Source organism: Alnus glutinosa, chromosome 9 (genome assembly GCF_958979055.1).
Source record: "Alnus glutinosa chromosome 9, dhAlnGlut1.1, whole genome shotgun sequence".
NCBI lineage: Eukaryota > Viridiplantae > Streptophyta > Magnoliopsida > Fagales > Betulaceae > Alnus > Alnus glutinosa.
The window spans coordinates 5,887,501-5,897,716 of record NC_084894.1 but is presented as its reverse complement, the minus strand read 5'-3'; the positions used below and the strand labels follow the sequence as shown (position 1 = coordinate 5,897,716).

The 10,216-nt window shown below is 36.5% G+C and overlaps 2 protein-coding genes across 2 annotated transcripts; both read left to right on the top strand.

Moving 5' to 3' along the window:
- Window positions 1–1,034: 1,034 nt before the first annotated feature.
- On the top strand, window positions 1,035–2,071 carry LOC133877574 (probable CCR4-associated factor 1 homolog 9). Its single transcript, XM_062315934.1, has one exon. It carries the CDS (start codon window positions 1,182–1,184, stop codon window positions 2,010–2,012), a length of 831 nt encoding a protein of 276 aa, XP_062171918.1. The 5' UTR covers window positions 1,035–1,181; the 3' UTR covers window positions 2,013–2,071.
- Window positions 2,072–3,559: 1,488 nt separating this feature from the next.
- LOC133877034 (transcription repressor OFP13-like) lies at window positions 3,560–8,414 on the top strand. The gene is made up of 2 exons (XM_062315264.1): window positions 3,560–3,668; window positions 7,443–8,414. The coding sequence occupies exon 2, from the start codon at window positions 7,663–7,665 to the stop codon at window positions 8,254–8,256; it is 594 nt and encodes a 197-aa protein (XP_062171248.1). The 5' UTR covers window positions 3,560–3,668; window positions 7,443–7,662; the 3' UTR covers window positions 8,257–8,414.
- Window positions 8,415–10,216: the final 1,802 nt, after the last annotated feature.

Here is a 10,216-nt window from a genome sequence, read left to right as displayed (position 1 = left end):
AAGAGACTTTCTACAAATATATAATAATTTGGGACGACATTATTACCATCTTGAATTTGGAATTTGGAATTTAGAATTGAGCCTTAATTTCAGGCGGCAGATTTACTTTTCTCAAAACGTGAGTGTTCGCGTCGCTTTCAAGTCTACCGTGTAGTTTGCGCCTATCTTTCTTAACCTCTGTTGACCGGGACTCCGTCCTCACCGCACCTACAGAGAGAAGTGGAGTGGCCTATCATTCAATTATTCGAGAAACATAAAATATTCAAATTAAATAAAAAGAACCATAAGGTGCATGAATGAACACAAATACTCTATAAAACGTGCACAAATGCCAAACTAATAATAATTAAAAATATTAAAAACACTTTACTTAAAACCCATCGTTCTTTATTACTTTTACAATCATAACTTTAAACTTTAAAAAATATCAATTTAAAATAATCACTTTTCAATTTCACCATTATATTAAAATTTTTTATTAAATCCCAACGGAATGGTATCAAAATTTTTAAAATATTCATCCTTTTAGGAAAAAGAATTATAATATTTAAGACGTTGGTCAAGATTTAACAGAATTTGTTAAAATACGCATGCTTAAATTTTTGAATTTTTTTAAAATGAAAAAACAAGAGTATTTTAAAAATTTTAATAAGATTTAACTAAAAATTGTAACGGAATGGAAAAATTAAAAAATAAAAATAAAAATATTAAATTAACGTTTTTAAAGTTAAGGGTATAATTGTAAAGTGATAGTATTCTATGAGTAATAAGTAAGGTTTTCCGAATTAAAAATGAGTGAGTAACCAATTCAAAAAAAAAAAAAAATGAGTGAGTAAAGGAGGCCAGCATGGACCGAGTCGCTGATCCGTTACTTGCCTCGGTCAAAAGCAAGCAAACGCGTTGAACACTTGAACATGGACACTCATGGCCCCCACCTCTCAACTCACACTGAAACCCCGCTTTCTCTCTTTCTCTCTCCACGTGCCTTCCGGGCAACATCTCCGCCATTTTCATATATAACGCACCCCTCAACCCACAACCCAACACACCAACAGAAAAAAAGCAAAAAAAGAGAAACAGGAAAGAAGAAGACTATCTCGGTCTTCTCTCTGAAGTCTAAAAACTGAGCTGAAGTTTGGCCTTTGAAGTTCCAAGACCGTGACGACGTTGTATACTCAGCTATGACTGTTGACGATCTGAAACCGATTAAGATCCGGGAGGTATGGGCGGGTAATTTGGAATCCGAATTCGAGCTGATCAGGGAGGTCATCGACCACTACCCTTACATTTCCATGGACACCGAGTTTCCTGGTCTGGTTTTCCGGCCGGCCGTTGACCCTTCCAAGCCCTACTACAGCCAGCTCCAGCCGTCCGATCATTACCGGGTTTTGAAGACGAACGTCGACGTTTTGAACCTCATCCAGGTGGGTCTGACCCTCTCCGACGCCGACGGGAACCTTCCCGACCTCGGAAGTGAAAACCGGTTCATCTGGGAGTTCAACTTCCGCGACTTCGACGTGGCGCGTGACAGTCACGCGCCGGACTCGATCGAGTTGCTGAGACGGCAGGGGATCGACTTCGAGAGGAACCGAGAGGAGGGGGTCGACTCGGCCCGGTTCGCAGAGTTGATGATGTCGTCGGGACTCGTTTGCAATGACTCGGTGAGTTGGGTCACGTTCCACAGCGCGTACGACTTCGGGTACCTGGTGAAGATCCTCACGCGCCGGAGCTTACCTAATGGGTTGGAGGAATTTCTGAAAGTACAGAGGGTGTTTTTCGGAAATAGGGTTTATGACGTGAAGCACATGATGAGGTTCTGTAAGAGCTTGTACGGTGGGCTGGACCGGGTGGCTCGAACCCTGGAGGTGGACCGGGCAGTTGGGAAGTGCCACCAGGCCGGTTCGGATAGCTTGCTGACGTGGCATGCGTTTCAGAAGATGAGGGATGTGTATTTTGTGAATGATGGGCCGGAGAAACATGCCGGCGTGTTGTATGGCTTAGAGGTGTTTTAAAAATTGAAAATATTCATTATTCTATTTATTTATTCTATTAAAAAAATTTGTTTGGTAAATTTGGTATATTTAATTTTTTATTATTCGAGGATAAACAGATGGCGAAAATTATGGCACCATTTAATTATGAACTACAACACTTGATGTTAGTCAAAAGGTAGAAAAGTATGCATTAAGATTTTCTATAAGTATTTACTCTTTCCTTCCTACGGAGGATAGTGATAAATTATTTATAAAATTTATCTGATTAAAAAAGTGATTTGATTGAATTATTTTAAATTTAAATAAATAATTGTATACAATTCTGACATGATAAGCATACCCATTGACTGGTCATGATTCAAATTTGGTGCACATCTACCAAGACTCGGTCCAAGCTGAATTCTATGTTAGAAGTTGCGAATAGATATTAGGATATGAACCATGACCTTTATTTCAAGATTATAATGAATAACAAGAAGAAAAATAATTAACCGTCAAATCAAAAATAAACTCACGGCATTGCAATTTGACTTGGCTAAAGGCCTAGTCAGAGTAGATAATATTGATCTGCCAGGGGTAACCACAAAGAGATATGATTTTTCACCACCTAAATATATAATTTTTCATCACCTTGTTTATGTGGCAAGGTGGTCCCCTACTAATTTTAGAGTTATTTTATTTTTAAAAAATAAAATAAAGTGGGGAACCATCTTGTCACATAGATAAGTTGGTAAAAAATTGTGTATTTAAGTGGTGAAGAATCATTTCTCAACCACAAAAACCTGTTGCAATTAAACGAATGCACATCCGCCATGGGTGAGCGGAAATTTTGAGAAAGGGAATTAGGAAGAGGAGACCATCAATCCAGCTCAACCATTCAAAGAGAAGAGGGGCCTTGTTTCTCACAGGCTGCGCTAACTGTTGAAGCATATTTTTGGACGGGTGAACTAGGAGGCGGGTCATTTGCAAAATAGAAAGAAAGTCATTGAAAACCGCCTGTGCAGGAGATTGAGGGAACTTCCGATGCTTTATGTTTAAATTAATATGGTGTATGGAGTGAAATGAAAACTAAAAAGGAGTCCGGAGAAGGGTGTTTGCGAGCTAGGGAATGAGTGTCCCTTTTAACGTGTGAGGCTCTTTGGAAATGGTCTACTATGCTAACATTGGTATCAATGGTCAAGGGCGGCTAGAGATTTAGGAGGATTCGGCAGTACTTAAGTAGGGGTGTAAATCTGGCCGGTTAATGGGGTACCAACCGGTTTGGTACCCGGAGCCGGTTACCAATTTTAGCCTTTTTACAAACCTGGTTATAACCTTTTTACAAACCCAGTTATAACCGAAAACCAGGTAACCTATAAAATTACACCTATACCCTTTACTTTCCAGTTTCCGACTTTCGTTTCATCTCTTTTCCTTTCGGTGAATTTTCTTCTCTTCAGACGACGCTACTGCTACATTTGGGAATTTCACTCCGCTAGTGAGAACGTTGGCTTAATTGCTAGGGCGTTATCCTCTTTTAAAGGAAGAATCAAGGAGCACCTACTGGTAGTGGTGAATACTGAGAATATGAATTCCCTTAGCGGGTTGTATCATCAAAGAAAGGATAAATTCCTATCTCTGGTAAGACCACCCATGAGGGTTATTCAACTCATTTCTCCGTCAACGCCATTTGAGGTTTGGCTCTCTCTTTCTCTGTTTTGATTCTTCTCTTCATGGTAAACTGTAAAACTCATGGGCAGATCTGGAGCAATAGGTCTCTTTCTCAGTTTCTATGTTTTTTTTTTTTCTTATTTAAAATGTTATTGTGCATGCCTCGCAGATCTTTGGTGACTTGTGATTAAGTTCTGGAATCTGGAGCTCTGCCTCTGAATTTTTATGAATGTAGTATCTTTCAACCTGAATTGTTGATTTTAGTACGCTGGCAATTTATAGAAAATAACTGTGGTTCTTAATGTTATTTAGAGCTAGTCCTGCTTGTCAGAGCATTTGTATCAAGCTCTCCAAAATTTTCTCTAAATTTAAGCAAAATAATCTACTTTTTTTTTTTATTATTATTATTCATCACTTTTAAAATAACTCATACATCAAACTCTCTAAATATTTTTCTATTTTAACTATATATTATTTTTTATTAGTTTTGAGAATAACTAGTTTAACTGTCTCTCAAGAACATCAAAGTTTCTTCATCAAAACTCCCTCATTCGGCCATCATCGACCAACCAAAACACCCAACAGGTTTGAGCTTCAAACAATCCCACCACAATCGGCTACCCTCATTCGGCCATCATCAGCCACTACAAACAATAAAACAATACCACAAAAATCCCAAAATTACACAATCAAACAACCATCCTATCGGCCATTAACAGAGAACTCAAAACCAAACAAGAATCGGCCATTAACAAAGAAATCCTCCAGCCTTAAACAGAAACTCAATATACCCAGAATCATTCAACAAGACATCACAAATATAAATCCAGCCCACAACACAACAACCAATTAAAACCCACAATTTCAAACCCTAAACTCAATTGAAAACAAATAATGAAACTCACATTTTGGGAAGGGACATTTAGGGTCAAATTTGGCTTCTTCTCGCATATTTCATCAGTGAAATTAGGGTTTTTGAGGTTGGGATCTTTGTAGTTGAAGACAGTTATTGACGGCGAGGCGACCGATTGCGTTCTCGACGTTGCTCCAGATCTTTTGGTAGATTTCGAAGGTTGAGTTGTCGGCGTTTACGACGTCGTGTAGTCGAGGAATCCCTAGAGGAGCTCAATCTCGTCCTTGTATGTCCAAAGCCACTGGAATCGCCTACTCGAGTTGGCCCAGTGCCTGGAAGCGGCAAACTGGGTTTAGGTTCATGCGGAGGACAGTGATAGAGAGATCTTTTGGGAGAAAAGTGACGGAGGATAGTGAAGAAAGGCGCGAGAATAACAAAAAATAATAAAAAATAGAATAGCGTGAGCTCGATGGGCGTTAAATATGGAGAAGGATTCTGACAAGACATATTTTGGTGAAAAGATGAAGAGCTTGATGCAGAGGAGTTTTTGAGAAGTTTTACCAAAATTTGGTGAAATGTTTGAAATGCCAAGCTCGATGCAGATGCTCTCAAAATGTTTGTTTTTTCTTGAATTTCTATGGTTTTCTTGTTTTTTCCCTCTTCATCTTGCTGGAGCTATACTTCAGTACCCGTTCCGGATAACCGGGTACCATCCGGGGTAACTGTCGGTTAACTAACTACTTGGTTACTGGAGCTGGTTGCTAATTTCCGAAATGTTTGCTTTTCCTGAATTTCTATGGTTTTCTTGTTTTTTCCCTCTTCATCTTGTTGTAGCTATACTTCAGTACCCGTTCCGGATAACCAGGTACCACCCGGAGTAACTGCCAGTTAACCGGCTACCTGGTTACTAGAGTTGGTTGCTAATTTCCAATAACCGGCTACCCTGGAACCAATTACTGGTTTTAGCCAATAACCAGGAATCGGCTCCAGGTTTACACCCATACGCCTAAGGCCCTTAATTATGAAATATTAATGGAGATTTATTTCAAAAAAAAAAAGGTATTAATTATCATCAATATTCTTTAATTAGGCCTCAAGTTATGGTAAAAATAAAATTAAGAAAGACATTAATATCATTCAGGAGTCCTAATTTAATAAGGCCTCCAATTACGAAATATTAATAGAGATTTATTTCAAAAAAAAATTGAAGGCCTTAATTACTATCAATATTATTTAATTAAAACTACAATTATGGTAAAAATATATTAAGAGATATGTGTTTCTCTCTCTCTCTCTCTTACATGTGTTGCTTTAGTATACACACAACGTTCAAACATAGGCATTTATGATTGAATCAAACATTCATAATAGAATGAAAAAAAAATATTGAGAAGATGGAAGGTTTAGAGATGCTTTGTTGCAATTAGCAAAAACAAGTGAAGATCCTAAAACAAGAAGTGAAGCTAATTGTTTAGCAACCTATGAGATTGAAAGTTTTGAATTCTTATTAAGCATGGCTATTTGGTATGATATATTATTTGTTGTTAATACTGTTAATAAAAATTTAAAATCAAAAGATATGCATATTGATGCTGTTATAGATCAATTAAAAGGTCTTATTTCTTATTTTAAGAAATATAGAGAAATGAATTTACATTGCTATGATTTCATCTAAAGAGATTGCAACTAAAATGGAAATAGAACATGTATTTCATGAAAAACGTATAATTCGTAGAAAGAAATAGTTTGATGAGATTGCCAATAACAAGACAACACAATCGGTTGAAGCTATTTCTTCCATTTAGAGTAGGTTTGAACAATTTCAGATATACGAAAATATTATTGGTTTTTTATTTAATCTTGAGAAATTAATATCACTAGACGATGATAGTTTGCAAAAAAAAAAAAAAATCTTAATCTTGAAGGTTTTCTAAAACATTATATCTATTATGATATTAATGGCTTAAATTTATTTTCAGAACTAAAAGTTTTAATATGAAGTTTACAAATAGAAGAAAGTACTCCAATTGATGCATTAAATTATATAAAAAGACTTGATTCTTTTCCTAATGCAAGTATCACTTATAGAATTCTATTGACAATACATGTTACAGTTGCTTCTGCATAAAGAAGTTTTTCAAAATTAAAATTGATAAAATCCTACCTAAGATCAACAATGTCACAAAAAAAATTAAATGGATCGGATTAGCCCTATTATCAATTTAAAAGGAAATGTTAAAAAAAACTTGAATATAAAAACTTAATAAGCTAGTAATTTTGCATCCCAAAGAGCGAGAAAAATGAATTTTAAATTAATTAATTTTAAATTTAAATAAATTAAAAACTTCACTTAAACTTTTCGCCTAAGACTTCAAAATGTATTGAGCTAGCCCTCACGATGGTACAAAGTTTTCCTATTTTTGTTGGCTGTATTGCTAGCAGCTAGCTGGTGAATGATGAAGATGTATATATAGATTCCATGTGCATAAGATTTTGAGTAGTGTTGAATGGGTTGTCTTGTGAGGATCGATGATTGCGTGATCTGACAATGAGATGTAGATTGCTCATTACGCAGGATGCCATATTATATTCACTTTGTCCTTATCATCGAATACGGTAGTTCACCCACCACCCGTAACGCATTTCCTCTTCCTCCCATAAGTCTATAGATCGAGGTTAGATTGATCATAGCAATTTCCTTCGCATCCAATTCGTTACGGAGAGGTTGGGCATTGTTTTTTCCTCGAATGACATCACTATGCTAGCTCCTTCCTAACTCGCCACCTGCTTCTCCAATTAATACAGATCTCTCTCTCTCTCTCTCTCTCTCTCTCTCTGTATATATATAATGAATGATCACGTACATCATGTTTAAAATAAAATTGAACATTGCCATTTCTCTTTGACCAAACAAACAAGCATGAAATTAATCTTGTAAATTGCAGGTAGATGCTCACCATGAATGACCCTAACAAAGCCTCTACCCTCGGCCTATTTCACACCCTAACAAACATTTGTCACAACATTTAAGGAGAAGGCGGCTGCATATACAATCACAAAAGCCCTATAAATATGACTTCTCAGTTCTCTCCATCCATGTAAAAGCCACAGCAAGCAACTTTTTGACATGCCATACTGAGACGATCGACCCAATGGTGAAGAGGCATGAAGCTGCCTTCAATCTTCAGAAGCAGAGAAACTAAAACTTCATGGAAATGGTTACCTCTTCATGGAGACGACCCAATGGTGAAGAGGCTGAAGCTGCCTTCAATCTTCAGAAGCAGAAAGACTAAAGCTTCATGGAAATGGTTACCTTTTCAGCACCTCAAATCCATATCATCATTCCGATACAAAGACAGCATGATGCAGCTAGACTCATCATGCTCACAGGCTGCAGTGGTGGATGAATCTGGTGGCGAGTTGATAGAGATGGCAGTAAAGGCACTGACATCAAAGAGGTTGTCTTTTGAGCCAGGGGAGTCGAGCTCATTAATGGGAGAAAGAGGGTTCTCATTTCAGGAGTATGCGGTGCAAGCTATAGAATCCAACGACCCATATATTGATTTCAGGAACTCTATGGAGGAAATGGTTGAGGCTTATGGATTGATGGCAGGAAAAAAGGACTGGGATTACCTAGAGGAGCTATTGGCGTGGTATTTGAGGATGAATAGGAAGAAAAACCATGGGTTTATTGTCGAGGCCTTCATTGACGTCTTTGCTGGCCTTCCTTCTTGTTCTTCTTTCTGTTCTTTTTATTAATTATAGTGCTTATAATTCGGATTCGTCGTCAAAATCGAAGGACTGGTGGGAGATTGAGCTTGAAAGCATTCCTTCATGTGTAGAGAAGGGAAAATATCGTAAATATTCGTGAATAAACAATTCATCGATCCATGCATGTATCTGTAAATTTGGTCAAGGATTATAATGACCATGAAATTAATAAGAAAGAAAAACTTCTGCTACTTAATTTTCCTCCCAAATTTCTAAAAATATATGCTATTTATATATCTTTGATAAAACAACAGTGCAAGCCAAGGTTTTAATCTATGCTATCAAAACCCTTACTTCTTTATCTCTTGTTTCAATTAAATATTATATGTATTGGACTTTACTTATTAAAAGGACCGGAATTTGAGCTCATACATAAAGATTGACTATTAATTTAATTAAATTTATCACTTCCTATATATCCACCTAAACTTTTAAAATAAGTGACGATTTAAGATTATGTACATGACGTCAACTAATTTAAAGGAATAGAACCTAAATACACCTAGGCCTGCTTGATCTCCAAAACAAACATCTCCACCAATACATGTTTTATGAATACATATGGGTAATATGTTGTCAGCATTTCCAGCCACGTACGTGTATATAATCATTGTTAAAATATTAATTAAATAATTAAATTTACCATTTTTTATAAGCTTAATTAAACTTTTGAGATAATTTGCCGGTGACTTAACATGATATTAGAGCAGAGTTCGTAAGTTCGAATCGTCCTACAAGTGAAGGAGAGTATTAAAGTACTAATTAGATAATTAAATTTACCATTTCCTGTAAGCTTGAACTTGTAGGATAAATAGTGATTAAATAACTAGAACATCCATTTGGGTTGCTTACCAAATCGGTGGATATGGTGTTGATCGGCCCTTAGCTTGTAACAAGTTGAACTCAAACCAATACAAAATCATGTTAATTTGATTAATCATCATCCAAGCAACTCGTTTAGCAACAATACCTCACTTAATTTTGTTTAATCAGGCTTCTGAAACAAAGGACAACAGACCCATATAAAAAAACATTTTACAAGACCCACTTTCAGCTGAATATCACGGCTCAGCAAGACATTTTCACCAGTTTTTGTTGCTATGAATATGACTATTTAAACAACATCAGCCTGCTCGTACATTATTTTAATTGCTAATTCAAAAGGCAGATTTTACAACAATTGACCGTTCAAAGTAGCAACAGTACATAATTTGATCCTAAGTTTCTTTTTTTCACAATTCCGGTAGTACTGGTTACGTATACATATATAAGACTGTTGGAACAGTTTTTTTATGGTGTCAAACATTGTCAAGACATGCATTATATAAACATCAATCGATTCTCATTTGTAAAAGAGAACAAGGATAAGCAATGGAGTCTGTTGGATATTGGTGCTGATGGAAGATAACTTTGATGTTTAATTAAGTCGGTATTTAGAGAATGAAAGTATTTTTGAGCAAGGGTCAAAAGTACAGTTTACTTGAAAACGAATTACCTCAATTATAATAGCCTATTTGCATATGTTTCCATCAGTTTGTATACTATGATCGATTCATCTTTTACGTGTGATTTATCCCCCATTTGCGTTGATGGAAGCACAGTGCCACAGTCTACTTACTCTAGAAACTAGGGACATTTCTTAAATTGTGGCCAACATACCTGTTTAATATCCATGCAATACAATGGAAATAATTCTCTGTTGCCCCGCGTGTAGAATGCACTCAGGTTAACGAGCCAATTGTATAGGCCACATGAGCTCCCCAGCCCATAACCCAACAAAGACATGCAATCGAAATTATACCAACATCGCTAGGGATGTAATCGAGCCGAGCTGACTCGAATTTGAAGATTTTAAGGCTGACTCGTTTATGAGTCGAGCTTAAATAGTCGAGCTTGAATTGGGCCGATCGAGCTACAAAATGTGTGTTTAAGTTCAGCTCGTTTAAAA

Coding starts and splice junctions, on each gene's coding strand:
- LOC133877574 (XM_062315934.1), top strand. CDS start 1,182: ATGACTGTTGACGATCTGAAACCGATTAAGATCCGGGAGGTATGGGCG.
- LOC133877034 (XM_062315264.1), top strand. CDS start 7,663: ATGAAGCTGCCTTCAATCTTCAGAAGCAGAGAAACTAAAACTTCATGG.